We start from the raw sequence: 23,731 nt of genomic DNA, 5'->3' as shown, positions 1-23,731 counted from the left end.
AGTTTGTTCAGTTGCGTGTCCTTTCAGACCTGCATCTCCCTTCCAGTCTACACCTCTACCTGAAATTACAAATTGGCAGCCTACTTCGAGTACACAGCTCTATCTATATCAAGGGAAACCTGCTTTCACCTGGGACAACCAGACAAGAAAGAGCCTAGCATGACTGTCCTCTGAGAGGATCTACCCAGCAGCTGACTCAGACAGCTGCAGAGTTCCACAGCCAAACATTTGATGGATCTTTGTGACTCTTTTGTTGTTGTTGTTGCTGTTGTTAATTTTTTTATGATGTATTATTTTTATTAGATATTTTCTTTATTTATATTTCAAATTTTATCCCCTTTCCTCATTTCCCCTCTGTAAACCCTCCATTCTATCCCCCCTTCCCTTGCTCACTAACCCACCCACTTCCACTTCCCTGTTCTGGCTTTTCCCTACACTGGGGCCTTTCACAAGACCAAGAGTCTCTCCTATCATTGATGCCCCACAAGGCCATCCTCTGCTACATATGCGGCTGGAGCCATAGGTCCCTCCATGTGTACTCTTTGGTTGGTGGTTTAGTCCTTGGGAGCTCTGGGGGTACTGGTTGGTTCATATTGTTGTTCCTCCTATGGAGCTGCAAACCCCTTCAGCTCCTTGGGTCCTTTCTCTAGCTCCTCAAATGGAAACCCTGTGCTCAGTCCAGTGGATGGCTGTGAGCATCTCCTTCTGTATTTGTCAGGCACTGGCAGAGCCTGTCAAGAGACAGCTATATCAGGCTCCTGTCAGCAAGCACTTGTTGGCATCCACAATAGTGTCTGGGTTTGGTAACTGTATATTGGATGGATCCCCAATTGGGACAGTCGCTCAATGGCCTTTCCTTCAGTTTCTGCTCCAAACATTGTCTCTGTATCCCCTAGGAGTTTGGGGACTCTTATTGAAGAATTGTCTGAAGGATTGAGGGAACGGTGGGGGATAGGAACTCCATAGGAAGACCAAGAGTGTCAACTAACCTGGATCCTTGGGGGCTCTCAGAAACTGAACCAACAACCAAAAAGAATAAATAGGCTGGACCTAGGCACCTTTGTAGCAGATGTGCAGCTTAGTCTTCATGTGGGTCTGATAACAACTGGAGTGGGGATTACCCTAAAGCTGTCTGTGGAACACATTCTCCTAACTGGACTGCCTTGTCTGGCCACAGTGGGAGAGGAAGTGCCTAGCCTTGGAGAGACTAGATGTGCCAGGGTGGGGCAATACTGGGAGGGGGGATTCATAAGCAAAATGGATGGGGGTGAGGAGAAAGATTCTGTGAGGTGGTCACCGAGAGGTGGGGGGCAGAGATCAGGCTGCAATTAATTAATTAATTGTATTTAGTCAACACCAATAACAACAACAACAACAAAAAAAAACATAGAGGAAACACAAAGACATGCATGCATGCATAGGGTAGCTTGAGGAACTTACATTAACTGCTTGCTACCGAACAGTGTCCCTATCTGTTTCAGGGGTCAGACTTCTACAAGAAACAATTGAAGGAGATGCTCTTGTTCACATAGAAGCCTGCTAACAAAACCTGGTACTTTGTTAAGGCTAGATACTAAACTACTGCAAAAGGAATTTAACTTTGTTGGTCTTAAGTCAAAGGATTGTTCTTTGTGGAAAATATACTCATGGACAATAGTGTGTGTAGAAGATGGGGGATGAGAAACCGTGCTCACAAGATCCTTCTTGATTAGGATTCGTCAGAAGAGAAGCACAGGTCTGTTCACATGCTGTCCTTGCTGGAATTCCCCTGACCTGAGCTTGAGCCGGGAGAGTCTTACTTCCCTCCTCCCCTTCTCCATCCATCCTCCCCTTTATGTCTTCCCTTACAGTAACTTGTGTTTTCATCCATAATAAATTCTTTTGTTATCAAGATGTATGTTTTCCCTATGAGCCCTGAGTTTGTAGTATGATAAAAACAACACATGCTTAACATTTTTCCAAGTGCCTGGATATTAAACAGTAACTGATGTACAAGTTTCATCTAAAACATATTTGAACAATAAATTTAATCAATATTTTCAAGGAAGAACAGTAAATACTATAGTCAGAATTATATTTATTTAACTTATTTGATTTTTAGGTGGAGCATGTTCAGCAAAAATCTAAGAACTACATGTATTGGTTAAAAATACATGGAAGGTACTGATTAGTACCCCCCAGAGTTGAGTCTCTAGTTGCATATGTAGCAGAGGTTGGCCTAGTTGGCAATCAATGGGAGGAGAGGCCCTTGGTCTTGTGAAGATCATATGCCCCAGAACAAGGGAATGCCAGGGCCAGGAAGCAGGAGTGGGTAGGTTATGGAGCAGGGCAGGGGGAGGGTATAGGGGCTTTGGGGATAGCATGTGAAATGTAAATGAAGAAAACATCTAATAAAAAAAAAAGAAAAAATACATGGAGAATGTCCTGAGGATAAATTACATAAAATATATATAGTGAAATATATAGCATATATTGGAAAGGCATATCATGGGAATAAAGTACCAAAAGGAGTTGGAATACATAAGAAGAGTTGTAGGGTTTGTGACACTTTACTGCACTGCTTTCTCTCTAAAACTCACTGTTTACTCCTGCTAAAAATACACACAATTGCGGTTTTTTTTTCCTCCGATTACAGTCTGTATAGTTTTCATTCAAAGGCATAAGCTATAATTTTAAGAAGCGAGAGCAAAGTCGGGAAGATATAATATTCAGGCTATCCTTTTGAAAGAACACTGTCAACAGTAAGAATTGCTTGATTCTCGACAGGCCGGAAGTCCTATTTGTCCGGATTTGAGAAAAGGTCTGCAACAAGCTATCAGGATCTTTCATGATTAGTTTCCAAAGTACGATCTGAAATTACAATTCACACACAGTGAAAAACCAAGAGGATAAAAATCAATCGTGTTTACGACGGTTTTTTTCCTTCCTTTTGTCAGAGCCAGTCACTGCTTTCCCATCCTGTCATTTTGCTTGTCATCGTGTCAGCCACGATCTTTATATGAACTGAAACCACCTTTTAAATTAAGATAATTTCAAAGTAAATTGTTTTTATTTATATTGAATGTCTACATTTTACTAATATTGCCTAATTTCTATTTTATGTATTTATTTAATTTATTTTTGATTTTTCGAGACAGGATTTTTTTGTGTAGCTCTGGCTGTCCTGAAACTTACTTAGTAGAGCAGGCTCGTCTCGAACTCAGAGATCTACCTGTTTCATTCATACTTGTCACGAAAGGCCTGTGCCAACATGCCTGCTTTCGTTGCCTAATTGTTTAAATATTAGTATGTAGGAAGAACTCTTTAAACCTCAATGGTCTACTAATGGGAGCTTTAGCAGACTCCAGATCTTTGCAACATGGAAATAGAGGCAGAGAGTCTACTGTATCCTCTAATTCATTTCCTAAGAAGGGTCTAAGTGGACATCCTGCATTTTTATTTTAATGTTCTGCTCACTGAATAAGATTCTCTCCCAAGAATAATAGGATTTTGTCCTTGAAATAGTTTTGATATTTAAATTTTTATTTCTACTTTAGCAATACTTTGATGCATTTTTCAACGTAACTTGACTTCCCTGCTTATAGCAAAACAAAATCTTAATATAGTCAACTCCTAACCATTGGCAAAATGGAGCTGCTGTGCCCAAATTGATGAACTCCGTAAAACAGTTGTTAACTAACAACTAGGAGGTGGAGTCTCTCAACTCATGTTGATGAGTCTGGATGCATTGGTCTACTTATAATTTCTCTTTATAATTGGGAACAAACAAGAAAAAAAATGCTTGCTTACTCCATTCATGTACCATTCCCTTCAACAAAACACAAACAAAAGAGAACATCTTAAATGTATTTCTATTTATTGCTACCTAACTGTTACTAAACTTTCCCTTTTTCATAAAAACTGCTACTTCACATTTTAGAGGCAACACATTAAATCTCCCACAGAACACTTCATGGATCCTGCCCACAAAACAATGAAAATTACCTTTGATGAGTAATCAGACAAATCAAAGGGCTGTGTTTTTATCCTGAACACTTTTATGGAAGGTGAAAGTGTGATGTCTTTTTAATTTACTGGAAACATTTAAGTATGTGAGCCTCCAAGTTTGAAAGACTGGGATGTAATTTAGGCTTTGCAAGAATATATTCTGATTGTAGAGTAAGGTTTTACAATTACCTGTAGAGTGTCTCTCATCCCTTAGGCCTAGCCAGTCCCAGTCAGTGATCCACAATGAACATCCCTTGATTTTAAACAGCTACTGTTTGGGAAGGCTGATGAGTTATAATGTTAGTGGTCAGAAAGAGCAGACTGTGTTTAATGAGGGCAAGATAGCTACCTAAATCATGTTGTACATGCTGAAGATTAATTATCATGAAAAAATTTCCAGGACAGGAAAAATTTTCAGCTGGAGAAATACTTTTAGATGAGACTGGTCATCCCAACCAGCTATAGAAAGTAATTATCTGTAATAATTTGACCAGGAACACTTATAAATTTAGGAAAACTTTTCTTCTCTTTGCTTTGCCTTCTCCTCCATCTCTTCCTCTCTTCTTACCATCCCTTCCTTATATATTTTTATCTTGCTTGACAAAGCTAGTTGTTATATCACTAAATCTTTATCCCAATATATTCCCTCTCCTGCCTGCCTATATATATAGTCTGCTTTAACATTTTTAGAACTTCAGCCTCTCTAGGCAGCACTTGTCCTGAGAGCTGAATGCTTAGAATTCCACGAACAAATAATTTTACATCTCTTCTGTAATCTCTGAAGAGAACAGATTTAGAAAAAACTAGAGGCCTAAAGAGTATATTAATAATCTGTTCAAACAAGCATAAAACAATTTTTTAATATCAATGATCACTGCAATTTGCAGGAAAGTGAAAGAATCAAATCCATGTTCTACATAATTAGCCATTAACTTAAAATAGATCATATAGTTATGGTTGTGAAAATAAAGATTATTTAATTAATATGTTTGCATGATTTGATTGATACAAAACTAATTTATCTCCCAGTTTTAAGTTAGAATTGGCTGACATAGACATAATATATTCATCAAAGAATATACTTAAATTTCATTATTCTATGTAAATTGTATACACTTAAAATAAAAATGATTATATTTTAAAAACTACTGATAACAAAAGAAATTTTGAAAATCATGTTTGATATAAAACAACTAAAATGAAAAATTAGTGAACTGAACATAATAAGATGTGAACTAATTAATATAGGTATGTGTCTTACAGATTTAAAATCAGGATCCAAGCCTTTGTAGGAAAAATAGCATAAATATGAGTTAAAGTAAAATAAACACTCAAACAAAATAATTACCACAGCCAATCAAAATATAAAGCTGTGGAAGACAGTTCCAACTGATGGATCTACAAAACAACTTCTGCTAAGCCTCAGAGAATATTGAAAAACAGGAGGCAGAAAGGTTGCAAGATCCAGAGGATCTGAGAGTTTGCTGCAAGAGTTTTTAATACCACCAGATTCCAAAACAAACAGGAAACTCAAAAGTTTTAAGCCAAATACATAGGTTTAATCATTAGATGTATTATTTTGAATGAAGTAGACTCATGTCCCAAACACAATTAGTTAACAGTCACTTAGTTTTGTGGTCCATGAGGGACTCAATAGTACCCCAGGACTTGAACAATGCCTGTCCTTTCTGTTCTTGCCATGAAATTAGTTGCTATGTTCCTGTCCTGTCAAGTACAGATACATGAAAAATTGTAGGACAAGGTGTGGCTTACTTGGACTGTGCTGGTATCATAATGTTTTCTACAAGATGTTTACTCCTGGTGGTAGCCTAGCCAAGCTCTTTCCAATTCCTTCAAAAGTAGAGACAAACTGGACAAAATATCAAAATAAACAATAATATGAATTCAAGATTGTTGCTAAAGTGTTAGATGTAAATATATTTCATGAATTTATATTTTCTATCTACTTTCAGTTAGGAACAATTGTATGTATGTATATATACTTATATGCATACATATGTGAATACACACATTGCAGCTTTTTATATAACCTGCAGGTCAAATATTTGGTGATAACAAAGGTTGATTAATTTGAGAGAGCATCATGAATAAGATTTGTAAAACAGATTTATCCCTTCTGGAATTTTAAATGCTTTGAGCTTTAAGTTGCCAATGTTCCATGGTGCTTTGTAAGCCTATTTAAATGATTTTATGAAGTTAATATGACTGAAACTCATTACTTTAAAAGAGGATTGTCAGCAACACAGTATTTTATGAAATGTTCCCATGTAAGAAATGAGACCCAACAGTATTAATTATGTAAGAGAATATCTGTTGAAATAAGAGAAATTTGGACACCTGCTGATCAACAAATGCTAAATGTCAAGATATGAGTAAAAATGTCGAGAAAGAGTTTGTGTTCCTTTTTTTCTAGGTCACATGTTGCATTCACATTGATTATTTAATTGATTGAAACTTAATATTTTAATTCTATATTTAAATAAAAGGTAAATATGTTTATTTTGCTTTCAATATCAAATAATTTTAATTTTTTAAAAAGTAGTATTTTTCTGTCTCATTTGGTCATGGTTTTATTTTCTATATGAAATTAAATTATACAACTTAAATTGAGTTTCACATGAATAGTGGATAAGTTTGACTTGCATTAATCATGTCCAAGAAAATTTTAAGACAGAAAATTAGATGGAAAGGAACAAAGACATTTTGATTAACTGATATGTGAGAGATTCTATTAATATTTTCTCTTAAACTTACAAGTTTATATATTTTCCTTTTTTGTCTATACGTCAAAAATTTTTGAGACTTCATATTTTCTGTTCTTCCCCCATCTAATTTGATGAAAATAAACAGTCATATGTGATACCACATTGTGTTATTTAACATAAATAAATTCTACAATTATTTCCCCAAATGCCTTCATGATCCATGAGTTTATAACTTCATTTTGAATATCAAATTTCTATTTCATCTAATCCCTATGCCCTTTCTCCTTAGAAGCAACATATCTAAGATGTATTTGGGGACTATGATTTTTAGGTAATTATGGGAAATATGCCTCCTTTTTGAACTTCAACAATGTATGCAGGAATTATTGGAAGCTTAATGTGGGCTACTCTTTATTCCACCTTTAAGGCAGCGAAGGTATCACTGAGTGGTTAGATTATCTATCTGTGACCAAATTTCAAAAAAAAAAAAACAGTTTATCATTAGAAATCTCATAAATAAATTTTAATTGAAAGTAAAAGCTAAATGCATATGAACGTTTAAGTGCAATGCTAGTATGCATTACACATGACTCAGTACTTCAGTTTGGAACTGGTAGTTTGATGCAACTGCTGGAGTGGTGGTTCTATGTGACTTGATCATGGGAAGTTAGGTAGTCTAACAATTGCTGAGGGTTGGTTATTATTCTCTTCCTAGAAATAAATACTCAGAAAAAAACTAGGTTATAACTTCTAATTCTACTTCTTCCTAAAAAAAAATATTTAACTCATCACATAAGACAACATAATTTACAACACTGACAGTAACATTCAGGAAAGCTCAGAAAATAATTAATCATTTTGGTGAGTAATTCTGAGGTGGATATTACATATTCCCCTAGCACATACCACTTTGAACACCCATGGGTATTTAGAATAAACACTTGCCTTTAAGGGAAAGGACATCATTTCATTAAAATGCTCCTTTAAGTGGCCCTCAATTTATAACCAAATTTCAAAAAAAACAGTTTACCATTAGAAATCTCATAAATAAATTTTAATTGAAAGTAAAAGCTAAATGCATATGAACTTATAAGTGCAGTGCTAGTATGCATTACACATGACTCAGTACTTCAGTTTGGAACCACCTTTTTTGGGTAATCTAGTGCTTTGAGATTCATGCAATAAATTCAAGAAAATGCCTTCTTTTATTACCACAAAAGGTCACACAGTCTTGAAGTTGCTCTTTAAAGTGTACTTTCCTACTGTTTTATATGTACTACCATTAAAGGTAGAAGAAAATATAGTTATGTATAAAGCATACCTTATTGTACATTAGTTATGTTTCTTTTAGGTTTTACCACTTAATAATTTTATTATTTTAATTATTCTTTAATGAATGAATTTGAACTCTGCACATTATAATGAGAACTTCCAAAAAAGTAGTCATTAATATAAAAATATAGAATTTACTTTTTCTTAGTTAGATTGGGAATGATTTTTAAAATCTCTGAAAAATATAAAGAATAAGCATTATAACCTTTAAATATATTATGATGTCCAAAAATTGAAAATTTAACTTATGAACCATTTCACAATCCATGATCAACTAATTTATTTTGTCAAAATATTGCCAAAAATAGAAAAGTATAATTTATTTTAAAAAACACTATACTCTTCCCCAAACTAAAATGGACTCATTAAACACAATATTGCAAAACATTACACTTTTTATTTTCTGACTTTCCCTTTAAAGTTTGTAAAGGTTGTAAACATACACAAACACACATGGGTGTTTTCCCTGGAATCCTATTGTATTGGTACTCTTCAGCCAACATCAAAGGCAGTGCACAGATTCGTTTGATATGTAGTTGATACGATGTACGGACAGGCAACATTCAATAGCTATGCTGCCTATTTCAGTCTGACTGTATCAATTCAATTTATCCTGCAAAACACCTTGGCTTTTTCTTCCACCTTCGGGACTCCTAATTTTCTGCTTCCACTTTACCTGCTTGCCTTATTCTGTAAAATGCAAGCAGAGCTACCAACAGCATTAAACAAACTCCATTAAAATCATTGAAGCTTCCTTTTTTTTTCATTGCTCTTTGCAAGAATATGTCACTTATTCTGCCTGGCTTTATTCTACCTTCTTCTCTCTGTCCTCTCACACAAGAAAATACTCGCTTCCTGTCTTCAATTTCTGAGAGATAGTCAGAATTTTAATTTTAAGTGACTCAATACATATCCTTAATTTTTGAGCCCTGCTTCTTTCTCTCGCTCACCCTGAAGCTAACACAGAATTATCCACCTCAGTGGGCAGAAGGAGCTTAAATTTATCTTGGCTTTCATTTATATGAGAAACTAGAATTTCAGTGTGCTAAAAAAGACACCTTATAGAAGACACATTATTATATACAACAGAGGCAAAACCTGTTTAATTCATATATTTAAAGACATACCAAATACAAACTTTTTTATTTGATAACCAATTAAAATATAAAGAAATGTCCTTGGAGTCATTATTGGAAAAAATGTACTGTAAACCACCCTCACAAAACTATTGCCCTTCCCAACCTCCTCTTTATTTATATTTATAAACATAGAGCTGGATTGAACTTTTTCTTCTTTTTTTTTTTTTTTTTTTTTTGTTGAATTTTCGTAGGATACCAAGCTGTAGTCCCAATTTCTTTGTTGCTTTGAGGAAATATATATATACCATTTACTTCATTACTTCAACTCACTAGCTTTTCAACCAGTATATCCAAGAAAGAATGCAAAGCATTAAACCCCTGAACAATGTGCAGTCCTCTCATCTAAGAGGATCCGCCATCCCCTTCAATTAACTGATATCCTACTGCCATCAGCTAATGCATCTGTGCTAAGAGTTTTCTTTACAAGACGTTCTGTTTGTTTGCTTGATGTCTGCTGTGCTGATTAGAGGGACAGACAAGCACAAATAATGATGGTTATGTCTGCTTAATGTTTATCTGGGAATCTTCAGTGACTGTCTCTGTTTTGTTTGCTATAAACTCAAACAGAAGGGCACTGCAGTGCAACGTGTCCAGAGGGAAGGAGTGGTGGTGGCAAGCACTTCTTAGGCAGCTCCTGATTCTCTAGGTTGAGCTACCCCCTTTTTTTCTCCTTACAGGTTTCACCTCTATAAAAGAAGTCGAATGTAGATTACAAAGAATTTTTGTTTTTGTCAAACTTTGCAAACAGCCGACCATCGTCCATGTTCTTCCAGAAAAGCAGCAGGTCATGCCACGCAGTGGCGTTTTGCTTCTTGTGTACAGAAATGTTTATCTGCTTTATTTCATCTCGGTGACACAAGCTATGACGCTATGCAGTACATTCATGCAAAAGAAAGCTTCAGCTGAAAATAAGATCTTTACTTCTAGCGTCCTACTGCAATACTTTCAATAACAAAGATTTAGAATATTTGCTAACACTTCTCTCACTGGCTAATGGGTTTGCAATATCATTCTTTCTACCTGCCTTCCTGCCTTCACTCCCTCCCTCTCCTTCCTTTCTTCTTTCCTTCCTTCCTTCCTACATTCCTTCTTTCCTTTCCTTTCTTCTTTCCTTCCATACTTCCTTCTCTTTTCTTTCTTTCTCTCTTTCTTTCTTTCTTTCTTTCTTTCTTTCTTTCTTTCTTTCTTCCTTCCTTCCTTCCTTCCTTCCTTCCTTCCTTCCTTCCTTTCTTCCTTCCTTCCTTCCTTACATCTTGCATTCTTGCTTTCTTTTCCTCCCTCAGCTAGTTTTCACCAACTTTTTCATAATCTCCTCCAGGAAAAATAGTATAAGACTCTCTGCAAAGACTTTATATTTTGTACCTTAATGGCTCGACTATAATCAAGCAAATGACTTTCATAAGTCATTTGCAGCAATGTGATTATCATTCATATAACAGCAGATAAAGAGCATCTAGACCACAGATAACAAGGTGAGCAGTAGGTACTCACAAGGAAATTATCAGCTTTCTAGTTCCAGTAACAGATCTGAGTAAAAATGTCTCTGGATATTGTAGAGTTCTCCAAGGAGTCAACTTCTTCGTTGAGATATTACAATTTATAATAATAGGCCCCAATGGAAAACTTGAGAATCAAATCAGCAAACGACTGTACAGAGTTATAGCTGGTATCATGTCTTTCTGTAGGGTTGTTTTCCATTTTCTTTAAAGCCTGTTTTTCCCCAGGATGTGGCTGCTTGTTTGCCATGTGACTGGTGATAAATGGCATTAACAGTAGAGTTCATTATGTCTAACTTTCTATCTTATGAATGTTAATAATTGAAATAGAAATTGGTATGCAACTTAGAGATTAACATCTTCATTGATGTAAAATTAACAAAATAGTTTATTTTATGGACGAGTTCTCTCTCTCTCTCTCTCTCTCTCTCTCTCTCTCTCTCCTGTCCTTCTGATTTTTCTTTATTTTTGCTTTGTTTTCAAGACATGGTTACAGTGTGTAGCCCTGGCTGTCTTGGAGCTCACCCTCTAGATCAGGCTGGCCTCGAACTCAGAGATCCCTCTGACTATGCCCCCTGAGTGCTGGAATTCAGGTACAGACCATCAACAACTGACTATACAGATCAGTTTTCAATGAGCATTTTTAAAAGCAAGTACTATATTATATAATTCCATGGAGAGACATTTTCTCATGTGGTCATGCAGTCATTTGTTTCTAGAATGAAGAGACAACAAAGTTTGAGATCACTCTCTCATCTGTCTCTACTATAGTGTCTGTGCACGCACACACACACACACACACACACACACACACGAGTTCCATTGGATGTCCATTAACCAAAATCTATTTCACTCTCTTCAAAAGAATAGACTCTATTTCTGGTGGAGACAAAGGATAGTTTCCTTCGATAAGTGTTAATCGACTGCAGCTAGTCAATTCCCGTGCCAAAGGGACCAACCTTCAGAATTCTCATTTGCTATAAGCCACATTAAAGATATTTACCTGGAAATTTATTTACTTAGAAAAACCAGTTTATCTTCCCAGAATTCCTTGCTCTCTGGGCAGTTGTTACATCTCTCCACAGGTTTCTGTTAGGTGTACCAACATTTCTGGGTCCTAAAGCAGAAACTCCTATTTCTTTCCTTTCTTTTCTCTTTGACTCTTTATTTCTACATTTGTCCAGAGTTTAAGGTTTTTTTTTTTCGTTCTTTCTTTCTTAAAGCCCTTGTCACCCACATGTGGCTGCTTGTCTGTCATGTGGCTTGATGATTTTCTCTCTAACCCTCTTCACCTTTTTTTTTTTTTTTTTTTTTAATGGCAGCTGCTGAGATTTAAAGCTTGCCTGTCCTGGGGTTTTTCTTCTGAACTCTAATAAAATGGCCTTTAGATTTTTTTTCTTTCTTAAATTCTTGCATTAAGAACCCCAGGACTGGACTCTCATTTCCCCATTAACATATGGCAGGCAGAGGAGACCGTCTCAATGACTGGTAACACTTACATCTAAATACCTAACACACACATATATGAATGCATGTTTATGTAATTCATGCATACATACATTTCCAATAGTAAAATGCAACAATCTAAAATTATAGCAATGAATTTATTTCCTTTTTTCATAGGTGTTTTGGAAAAATGTTGAAGCAAAACTGTAGCAAAGTGAGATAATTACTTGCATGATCATACTATTCCACATCACAGAGTAAAACCAAGTTCTAGAATTCCTCTCAAGGATATAGCTTTAGAAATAAAAGTAAAACCCTTTGTCTCACTGACAGTCACTCTTAACTAGCTTAGCCTCTCCATTTTACAGATGACGAATCATACTTCTGTCCATTTATTGGCAAAGCTAGAGCAAAATACCAATTTCTAAAATCCCTAGACTTCCGTATGTTATAAAAAGCAGAAATAATATTGAAGGGGTTGTCATTCAAGAGACGTATACTTATGCAGTAGGTGAGAATTTGAAGGGATGATTAATCAGTAGCATCCTTGGTCCATATTGCTCTTTATGGTACTAAGTGGAAGATATTAAATACAGTATACATGACATTTACCTCAAATAGATGTGAGAGACAAAGAAGATAGAGGTTTCTTGTTGTTTTAAAATTTACCTAAGAATCTTATATTTAATGTGATACCTAAAGGGCAATGCTTTGAGATCTGAATATCAAAAATTGGAGGGGGACATGCATATATTCATGCAACTTAGCAAATGACAGTTAGTATTACAGCAAAAAAGAATTTATGTAGGCACTGGCGCTTTTGAGAAAATTAAGTCAAGCACTGAAATTACCATGTGGAAAAGTTTCATTAAGATGATATAGGTTTACAATATATAAAGCATATTTGAAAATGGAAGTCCCGAGCAGGGTCAGGGCAAAGGCATGTGGCGTGAAAACTGTACTCTGCCAGCAAATTAATTAAATTTCACAGCTCCAGGAAGACCATATATTCTGTGTCGGCACTCACTGAGAGTTAGATGTGCAGGGCCTCTGAGAGTGTGTTGTAATCTGCTCATAAATAGAACTCACCAAGGGACATTGACAGCAATTTGGCATTAAGCAAGAGTGTGCATAAGTGAAGAATTTACTTTGTAGTAGCTTTTATTAGTACAGCTCTGACAGCACATGCCTTACCCAGTTTTTTTATTATTGTTTTGCTCTAGTTTGACCTCTGTGAAATTTACTGTTACAGATGATCTCATATTGTCAGTTAAGTCAATAACTTGAACTCAGAGAATCTTTTCTTTTTCTCCACTGGCATTATCATTAACTTAATAATATCTTTGTAGTGCTGAATTTGCTAGAATTTTGGTAAAGATTCACTATAATAAAGAATAAGGTCTTCCAAACTGCTTTTTGTTTCTAAACTTAAATCTACTTTATACCCATATTTATTCTATTTATATATTGCCTACAGTCAAGACCCACATACTTATGTAAAAACCTATTCAAAGTCTTGAATCATTCTGAACTGTGTTTCCCTTTCAAGTCTGAAGAGATATCAAGGTAATTTCTAGACTCTTCAAACACATTAAGTAGGAGTTAAAAAAAAAAAAAAAGAATGACCCATCATGAATTTCTTGTTGTATGGAAAAATTGTTCTGATATAAACGGGAAAGTTATAATACCTAGAACATGAAAAGAATTTGCAACCAAGTAATGGAAAAGTTAAAGAGTTGTGCTATAAGCCAGGAATGAAATATACAGAGATAAATAAACATTTACACATTTTCACATCGTACCAGCCTTAATTTAAGTCTGAAAATACTTTCATTTGGAAAAGAAGTAGCATTTAGCTTTCCTTTTCCCAAAGAAAATACTGATAAACAGATTCAAGTTAAAGGGTAGATTTCAGCTCAACCTTACCAAGGAGTGGTGAGGAGTGAAGGGACTGAGAAGCAGGAAAGGAAGAAGGGAGGGAGAAAGATCATGGAGAACTAAATTACACTAGAGATTGAGCCCCCTTTACATTTTGTGTCATGGAGATTCCTTGTGCACACAGGCAAAAGTCTTCCAGAGGGATGTGGAGTATCCAAACATGACCTACTAACATTGACTTTGTTGGCCGTTAATCTCTACATCTCCACTTTAAAAAATTCCATGAGTAATAAGACAAAAACATAAAAGATCATGTATCCTATGTACCTGCCAGTTCACAGAAAGGAAAAAGGCACAAACTGATTTCTAGGTCTGAACTGATAAGCATTCAGTTTGAACTTCTTTGCTTGTGGTCAGATGGGATAGTTTGAAATGGACATTGCTTCTCCATTATGTCCTAATTCAAATATGTTCTCTTGGAACCACCTCTTTCATTGAGTAAGTGAGGATAAAATTTCATCTTTATGTGGGAGGGGAAATGACTGCTCTGTAAACATTCACTCAACATGTACACTAAAGATGCACACATCAAGAGCTATGTGAAGCTCTGCCCTCTACAAATTCAGAGGTCACTGTGAATGCGTATCTAAGTGGCACGGGATGCATCAGACCCTACACAAGATTCATTTCACTCAAGACACTGCTAGTGACCTTGCTACATTTGACATTACCAATCCTCAGGGCTCACACCTATTATACACAGATCAACACATTTAAAAGTAATCCATTGATGTAGTTAAATTTGTAAGAAAATGGAGGCCAAAATTCTGACACAGGAACCTCTAAATAGGCTGTAACTGCATGTTTTTCAAACAGGGATTGGTGAAATATTCTTCACATGTAACACTCCAACTACACAAATACCTGTGGGCATGATCAACTCAATCTGTTGAGTCAGATGTGATGGCAGGAAAATTTGTTGCATTCAGGCCCAAACCACTAAACATAAAAAATAGAAGCATTGGCGAGAGGCCTTCTGATGTGTAATCAAGCAGTGATCACTTGATAGGAAGCCGTATGTTACTAATTAAAGATTAATCACCTTGTCTGAGATTCATTGCCTTTTCAGGTTTGATGACATTTTAACATACTTAGATACAGTAGAGAGATTCTTTATTGTCTTTGAACTGAAGCTAAACATATATAAGTAAAAGCGAATTGTTCAGTTAATATACATCTGCTCTAAGGACTGCAAACACAGTTCTCCCACACAACCACACTTACAGACACACTCAGTTTTGTGTAAATACATCTGCCAACAGTCTTCCTAGCCCAAAGGCAGTATTGTAGTCACATGTCTTAAAGAGCCAGAGAAAGTCACAGGACAAAATGAGGAGCCTTAAGATCTCCGAAGCAAGCCCCTGCAGGAGCCAGAAAGACTAGTTTCACCAGTGGAAGAGGAAATCAAGAGGACGGGTGTTGCCCATAGATCACTGTGAATTCATGTTTTATTAGTCATGACTCTCCTAGATTGTGCCCTGAGGATCCAGTTCTTTCAAAATGTAATACACTGAATTAAAGGGTATCTTGGGATAGCTTGAACACAACAGACACTTCAATCTTCCTCAAAAGCCACCAGATGAGTTGACAAAAGTTTTTCCACAAGTAATTACCATGCTTTCTGTTTAACCAGATTGGCATTTTGGATATAAATCCAGATATATGTGAATTGGCTTACACCTAAGTTTTTATAACTCAGTGATAGGGGTAGTAAAATATGTTTTTTTGTACCATGCTTCTAAAATGCAAGGAAGACTAAAATCTGAATTAAAATCTAAAAAGTATTTTTATTTTATGATCACTGCCCCCATTCCTGGTTCCCCTTTCCACAGTCCCTTCACCCATGCCCCCATCCCATTCTCCTCTAAGAAGGTGGAGGCCCCCTCTGAGTAGCTGCCCACCATGACACATCAAGTCTCTGTAGGGTTAGGTGCTTCCTCTACCACTGAGGCCAGACAAGGCAACCCAGCTAGAAAAACATATTACACAGATAGGCAACAGCTGTTGGGATCCCCCCCTGCTCCTGTTTGGGACCATCAAGAACTGAACTGCACATCTGTTATATATGTGTGTTGGGGGGAGGGCGCTAGATCCAGTCAATGTATGTTCTTTGGTTGGGGGTTCAGTCTCTAAGAGATCTTTTTAAACTTATTGTATCAGTAAGTATTTAGAGAATGCTGAAAGTGACATACTGATAAAAACAAGATCACTTCTCTTCAACTGGTTGGATGTAACACCTTTTTGAGAACAGCATCAGTAATTATTCTATATGCAGCATTCAAGGGGAAAAGTTCTACAAATTGGAAGAAAGATTGCAATGTGTCACAGGTGGGATATGTAAAGAGAAACTGGGTCCAACAGTCCTTTCGTACTTCCAAGCACTGTGTAGTGGATAATCATGTGTTCTATGTGTAAAAGCGATAGCTAGACCAGCAGTGGGAAGCTCAGAGGGGGGCAGCTGAGGACCGCCATACCTGTTGATTAATGGAGAGGCCTTAACAGCACTCTTCTTCCATGCGTCTTGCCATGAGGAAAGGGAAGGAAGGGGAAGGTAGTGATGACAGCAACACCTGGGGAAGGGAGATGGTGAAATATGTAAGGGGAAAATGAGCAGCTGCGGCCCCGTGGTGTCCATCAAGTCTCTGTCAACAAAACCAGGTCCAAAGCGTAGGTTCTACTTTTCTTCCTTAAGAAACATAAATCTCAAAAATGATGTAAGCAAACTGATTCTTTTGTCCTTCCTTCCTTCCTTCCTTCTTCCTTCCTTTCTTTCCCTCTTTCTTTTCTTACAGGTTTTCACTGTGTAGCCCTGGATGTTCTGGAAATCTCTATAGACAGGGCTGATCTCAAACTCAGAGATCTGCCTGCCTCTGCCTCCAGAGTATTGGAATTAAAGGCATATATCACCATGGGGGTCTACCAAGGTCTTCTGGATGATGACCATCACTAGACTTACAACTATAATTCTCCAAGAATACCGCTGGTTGCTAGACAAAATAAGGTAACATCCATTTCTAACATTTTAACTCAACAGAGTAGCTTGGGGACTTTAGGACATGGGCATAGATTTTTAAAAACAAAGTTAAAGAAAAAAGTAACAGGATAAGACTAATAACAAACCCTAAGCCAGATTCTTTTCAATTCTCAGTGTTCTACTGTTTCCTCCTGCTGTCACTCTCTGGTTGCTACATAATAACACAGAATGGTTGTGTTTGGTATGTTCTCCTAAGGGTACAAAACAACAGCATCAAAATACCTTCACTTATATTCATGAAAAAGGTATTCAACTTAGTTGGAGTCCACAAACCCTGTAAGATCCAACTAATAAAATTAGTAAAAATATTCATGTTTAATAATATTTAAATGCATGCTTTAATTGTGACAGCATATGACATTTTAAGCAAATAAAATTATATAGAAAAATGAAAAGAAATGCTTAATAAAGTGAATATATTATTTGCATTTTAATAATTATTTGAATATGAAAAAACTGCATGTGAAGTGTAAGGCCTGTTCCATGTAAGATTTTGTGTTTGGTTTTTAAAGAAGTCTTTGAGACTTTTTGTGTTTATATTCAAATGCAAAATATTCATTTAAAGTGTTTCTTTTAAATAGTTTATTTAAAGACATTTTAGACATTGCAGAAGTTAACTTGCATATTTAAATGCATTTATGACAGCAATTTGAAATGTAAAACTAGATATATAAATGGCCCAAGAATTAAAAATAACAGTTAATTTTTGTTTCTATAAAAAGTTTGACTCTTCACAGAAATATGTTTCTTAGTGTATTTATTACCAAAAGGCTGCAACATTGTTGAAGTTTCCTATAAAGATAAGGATTTGTCTAAGTATGTGTTTGCATTCTTGTTTCTAAAAGTATTTTCAACTTTTAATCCCAATGTTTAGGAAAGCAGCTATCAGAAAAACTTTTGAGGTTTAGAATTTAGTAATCCTTTTCATCTTTCTATGATCCTGTTTAGACGATGTATCTCAAAATATTCCAGTTTCTCAACATCCTTTGGCTCTGACACACTTCTGATTAACCTTCCTGTCTGTTTAACAGGAACCACCTAAAGCTTGGGCAATAGCATTAGTCAGATTGTAAATTGAGAAATCCTGGAAACTAATTGCTATCATAAAATATTAACATCACAGAATTCTCGAGGTTTAAGTACCGTGTAGGCTTGTTGAATTAAAAGAATATCTCCATATTAAAAACTCAATTATCTGATGGGATAGGACCTTTTTTTAGGAAGTTTGGTGATGTTTCTTACCTTTATCTGTTGTGTATTTAACTTAAAAAATGTTACACAAAACATTTGAAAGTTTAAATTCTTTTCTAAAATTAAAGCCTACATATTTTAAATTAAACCAATTTATTCATAAATTTAAATACTTCAGAGTGATTATTTTAGGATCAGCATTTATCTTTGGATGAATCAAATGTGGGAATCTTGCAAGCCAGGAAAAAAAAATTATAGAATCCACATGCTCTGAGTCTGCAGCCAGATAGTTCCATTTAACATGGTGAAATAGACTATTTTCTGCATACAAATCCCTAATATACGAAAGCTTTTAATAAGTAACTAAATCTTTTCTTAGTTTTAAGGAAAAACCAAAGGGTGGATTACTATAATGTGTATAGCATTGTGAGAAATAAGAAAGCAACTGTGGCAAGTGCATAAGCACCAAGACAGAGGAAAACGTGGATCACAACTTACCAAGTCATGTAAAATAATATTCATAAATAGCTTTGACATGGAGAAGGTTCTCGAACAAGAGACATAAAAATGGCACATGTGAAGGGTAGGGGATCAACCTAATGAAAAAAATCTTTGCCATTCAGGAGGCATTCCCAGTTGAAATTTTACTCATGAAGAATAATACAAGCTAGATTTCATATGGCAACATGAGGAAAGGGTTGGTACAAGCAAGCTTAACAATGGCAACAAGAAGAATGGAATGGCATAAACGGTTTCACATGGCAACAAGAACAAGGGATGGGTTTTGCGTTTCATCAGAGGAGATGTTGATGTTGTTTTAAAGAAGCACTGATGGTAAAGAGTTTGTGATGCTTTGTGAGAATGTTGGGAACTTGGTCTCACAGAATACAGTAGTATGGAGAACAGTTTGGGAAAGCCCAATAGTCCGGCTCTTATTGTTAGCATTCTGTCTAAGCTCCATCACACAGTTACCTGGCAAAAATCAGGTAAGCCTGACCCACTCTAAAAGGGGCTATTTGCCCCCTCCTTGCTCTCTTGCTCTTCCCTTCTTGCTCCCTCTGTGTCCCCTCGACCCTTCCCCAGTCCTTTCTGCCCTCTCTCCATGTGCTCATGGCCGGCCTCTACTCCTCTACTTTCTCCTCTCCTCCTCCTCCTCCTCCTCCTCCTCCTCCTCCTCCTCCTCCTCCTCCTCCTCCTCCTCCTCCTCCTCCTCCTTCTCCTCCTCCTCTTCCTCCTGCTTCTCCTCCTCCTCCTGCTTCTCCTCCTCTTCCTTCTGCTCCTCCTCCTCCTTTCCTCTCCTCTCCTCCTCCTTTCCTCTCCTCTCCTCCTCCTTTCCTCTCCTCTCCTCTCCTCTCCTCTCCTCTCCTCTCCTCTCCTCTCCTCTCCTCTCCTCTCCTCTCCTCTCCTCTCCTCTCCTCTCCTCTCCTCTCCTCTCCTCTCCTCTCCTCTCCTCTCCTCTTCTCTCCCCTCCTCTCTTCTCCTCTCCCCTCCTCTCTTCTCCTCTTCCCTCCTCTCCCTCCCATCCCCTCCCCTCCACTCTCTCTGCCTCTACTACCCTCTTAACTCCCTTCCCCATGCCCTAAAAAACTCTATTCTATACTATACCTCCATGTGGTTGGATCATCAGGAAGAAGGAATGCCTTGGCATGGGCCTGCTGGGACATCCCTTTCCCCCCATACCTCACCAAACTTTCATAGAACATATCTCCCCTTCTCTCTATCTTTATATAAACACATCACTTATTGCATAAAAAATAATATAACCTTGGTACTGAGAATCACATTTGTAAAATATTGTCACTGACTGTTGTGGAATTTCTAAAGTTAAGCACAGGAAGCCCCTGGTGAACTTTCAGAGAATAACAGGACATGGGTGTTATTTTTCTGGTTTCTGGGAAACTATAAACAAAGCATCAAAGGTGATTAAGGTGTCAAAAGAAAAATGATTCATAATACATATACTGAGCCTTCTTCTAAATATTGAGCAGAGTAAGGACGAAAGGTTTGATTGAAAATAAAAACAGTTTGCAAAGTATGGGTACGTAATGCCAGAGAAACTATGGCATTCTCTCAGACATTGTGAGTTTTTTTTTTTTTTTTTTGATGGGAAAATCATTGGAGGTATGGGGTGTGGGGTAAGAAGACATAGTGAATATTGTGGGAGAAGGTTATGATTTAGTCTCTGCGATACCTGTACTCTATTTAGTTCTCTCAATCCTTTCTAAGAGCCTGATAGATCTGAAGTAAAGATAAACGGAAAAGTCTTACAGATTCTAGATAGCAGCATTACTTTCTTTATCCTTTTGGTGATCAAGCCTGTAAAATAAATTTCCTGAAAGAATTGGAAAACAGCTGTTTCAGCTCTGGGGAACTCCAGAGCAATTGGTCACCGACACATGTTAAATTACCCAGTGTATTCTTTGTGTAAGGGCAGACTTGCGCAGTACGGTATTTGGGGATATTATTTTGTCTTATGACTTGGTAATATTTGCTGAATTATATTTTTACTACAGTTGTCTTAAGGTCTTAAAAAGTAATGCTAGTATCTGTATCTAGGTAGGGCTAAAGTGTCAAGAGACTGCACTGACCAATTTCATTCTCTTTGACAGTGAGATTCAGAGCTATCTTTAGTGACAACAAATACCACCAGAGAGGGAAAGAGACTAGGAACTTTTCTAAGTGGTGGGACAGTGAGTCACTTTGAAAAATGCTAGATACTAGTTGTCACCAGGGTGACATTGGTAGATTTGAATTTTGAAAGGAATAAGCAGAATTTTGCATAACAAAATGTGCAATTATTAAGCCTTAGATAAAGTTACAATGCATTATTGAAGTTCTGAAACCATTTAGAAGATCATCATTTCTATACCATTTGAAGCTTGTTTAATACTAATAAAAATTGTGAAGGAGACAAAAGAACTGTGGATTATATTACTATTTTTATCTCAGTTTTTAGTAAAAGGTTAATGGCATTGCTACAGTTCCGAGATACAGTACATCAGGGTCCTTAGCTTCCAAGAAATAAATTGCAAAGTTTAATGCCAACAAAAATCTGTATTTCATTTTATACAGTAAAATTAATAAAATAATTTAATAAAACAATTGTACTCTCATGATACTAGCAACATTGTTCTATTTAGGTGTAATCCTTAGCTACTATTTCTAAATTGGATGATAATTAGATTTGAGATTACTATATAGATATACACATACATGAAAACTCAATATGATGCTAAAAATTGACTCCAGAAAAAAAGCACTCACTATTCCCTTTTACATAACTAAAAATGTTCTTCATCAATTTTCTTTAATGTCATGCATGATTTCTTCAAGTTTAATTTTCATTATGATAACTGGAGTGCCGTCGTGTGCAAATCTGAGAATTATTTTGATAAAGTTTTCTTCAATAGTGTCTTATTCATATTTGAAGATCCAGCGCAACAAAAACATTTTAAAACATCTAGACCTGGTGCATAGGTCTGCACCAGGTCCTTTGTATAAATACTTATGCCTTCTGGTTTAGTGGTTTTTATGGGATTCCTGAGTGTACAAAGAAGTGGGTCTGTTTCCTGTGCCTTCTCTTAAACTCTTTTCCTTCTGTTTTGTCTTATTCCAATACTTACTTTCTGTTTCATCTTATTATTTTTGTTATATTATTATATTTTATTATTATCTCTCAGAAGCCTGTTCTTGTTTTGTTTTGTTTTGTTTTTTTCATTTTGTGGTTTCTCTACCTCCATATAGTCTTTGCAGTCCTGGTGTTCTGGTACTCACTATGTAGACTAGACTGCCCTCAAACTCAGAGCTCCTCCTGGCTCTGCCTCTGGAGTGCTGGGTATAAAAGTGTATCTGTTAGCCTGGATTCACGAACATAACTGTCCTCTGAGAGGCTCCACTCAACAGCTGACTGATACAGATGGATACACACAGTCGAACATTAGACTGAGCTCAGGAAGTCTTGTGGAAGGTTTGGGAGAAGAATTGAGGAATCTTGAGGGGATAGAAACTCCACAAGAAGACCAACAGGGTCAAGTAACTTGGACCCTTGGGGCTTTGAGTCACCAACCAAAGAGCATACAACAGCTGGATCCAGAGTCCCTGCACATAGGTAGTAAATGTGCAGCTAAGTCTTCATGCGGGTCCTTCAAGAGCTTCAGTGGGACTTACCCTTACTCTGTTGCCTGCCTATGAATCCTACTCCCTAACCTAACTGGGCTATCTTGTCTGGCCTTTGTAGAAAAGGATGTGCCTAGTCCTGCATTGATTTGAGGTTCCAAGGGAGGTAGTACTCTGTGGGGCCGCTCCATTCTCAGATGTGAGGGGAGGAAGGATAAAAGGAAGCCTTGTAGGAGGGGCTGCAATCAGTATTGAAAGTGAATGAATGAATGAATGAATGAATGAATGAATGAATAAATAAATAAATAAATAAATAAATAGGAAAATGTGTGACTTGACTGTTTTCTAATAAGAGACAGACAAGGAATGCATCCAGTTGAAAGGGCATACAGGGAGGAACTGAGAGGGGTATAAGAGGTGAACAGTAATTACTATATAATTATGAGGGAAAAATCTGGCTTCAATAAAAGGAAATAAAAGTTATTGAATTTCACTCAGTTTCAAGTTTTTAATGTTTTAAATGTATGTTTTTGAAAATTTTAGAAATGCGCACAGTCATCTATTGGAAGGAACACAGGGCCCCTAATGAAGGAGCTAAAGAAAGTACCCAAGGAGCTAAAGGGGTCTGAAACCCTATAGGAGGAACAAAAATATGAACTAACCAGTATCCCCCCACCCCCCACCCCCCACCCCCAGAGCTTGTGTCTCTAGTTGTACATGTAGCAGAGGATAGCCTAGTCAGCTGTCAATGGAAAGAGAGGCCCTTGGTCTTGCGAAGATCATATGCCTAGTACAGGGGAATGCCAGGGCCAGGAAGAGGGAGTGGGTAGGTTGGGGAAAAGGGCAGTGGGAGGGCATAGGGGGCTTTGGGGATAGCATTTGAAATGTAAATGAAGGAAATAGCTAATATAAAAAAGAAATGTATGTGTAAGTTGTCATGGCTCACCCTCCTTTACACAAAACTGATAAGTACTTGCTTATAATTTATTTAATTTCATGAGTCCTGTTTAGCTGCCAATTCATTTCAATTCATATGTGCTTTTACTCAATGAAAACAATAACATTCTTTTCCAAAAAATTACATTTTAATGGTGGATTACCATATACTTGGTATTATTCTAAAAGATAAATATAAGAGTATCTATGATCTTGCTTATACACTCAATGTCTCTATTAATGAATATATCATAAGTTTGATAGTTCAGTTTGAATTTTCAAGGTTTCTTCACCACTCATTGTTCTAGGTGATACTTTAATGAGTGAGCCTCAAATTCATGGGGCTCATGACCCTTGTACACTTCAGGAATAACACTGTGCAAAGTGTTA

General features: G+C 36.6%; 1 protein-coding gene across 11 annotated transcripts in view; it reads right to left on the bottom strand.

Annotated features, from left to right (window-relative positions):
- The window catches only part of Pcdh7 (protocadherin 7), a 417,092-nt gene that overhangs the window by 174,436 nt on the left and 218,925 nt on the right, over window positions 1–23,731 (bottom strand). For 4 of the 11 annotated variants that reach the window (XM_006504023.4, XM_006504024.4, XM_017320993.2 and 1 more), the window contains one exon: window positions 16,539–16,634. The exons of the other annotated variants lie outside the window; for them this stretch is intronic. In XM_006504023.4, the coding sequence (XP_006504086.1) occupies window positions 16,546–16,634 (89 nt within the window). In that variant the 3' untranslated portion in view covers window positions 16,539–16,545. The remainder of the gene's footprint in view (window positions 1–16,538; window positions 16,635–23,731) is intronic. 11 annotated transcript variants of the gene reach the window in all.

The sequence above is a fragment of the Mus musculus genome, chromosome 5, assembly GCF_000001635.26.
Source record: "Mus musculus strain C57BL/6J chromosome 5, GRCm38.p6 C57BL/6J".
Lineage (NCBI taxonomy): Eukaryota > Metazoa > Chordata > Mammalia > Rodentia > Muridae > Mus > Mus musculus.
Note: the sequence above shows the minus strand (reverse complement) of the source record. Positions and strands in the feature narration are given on the sequence as shown.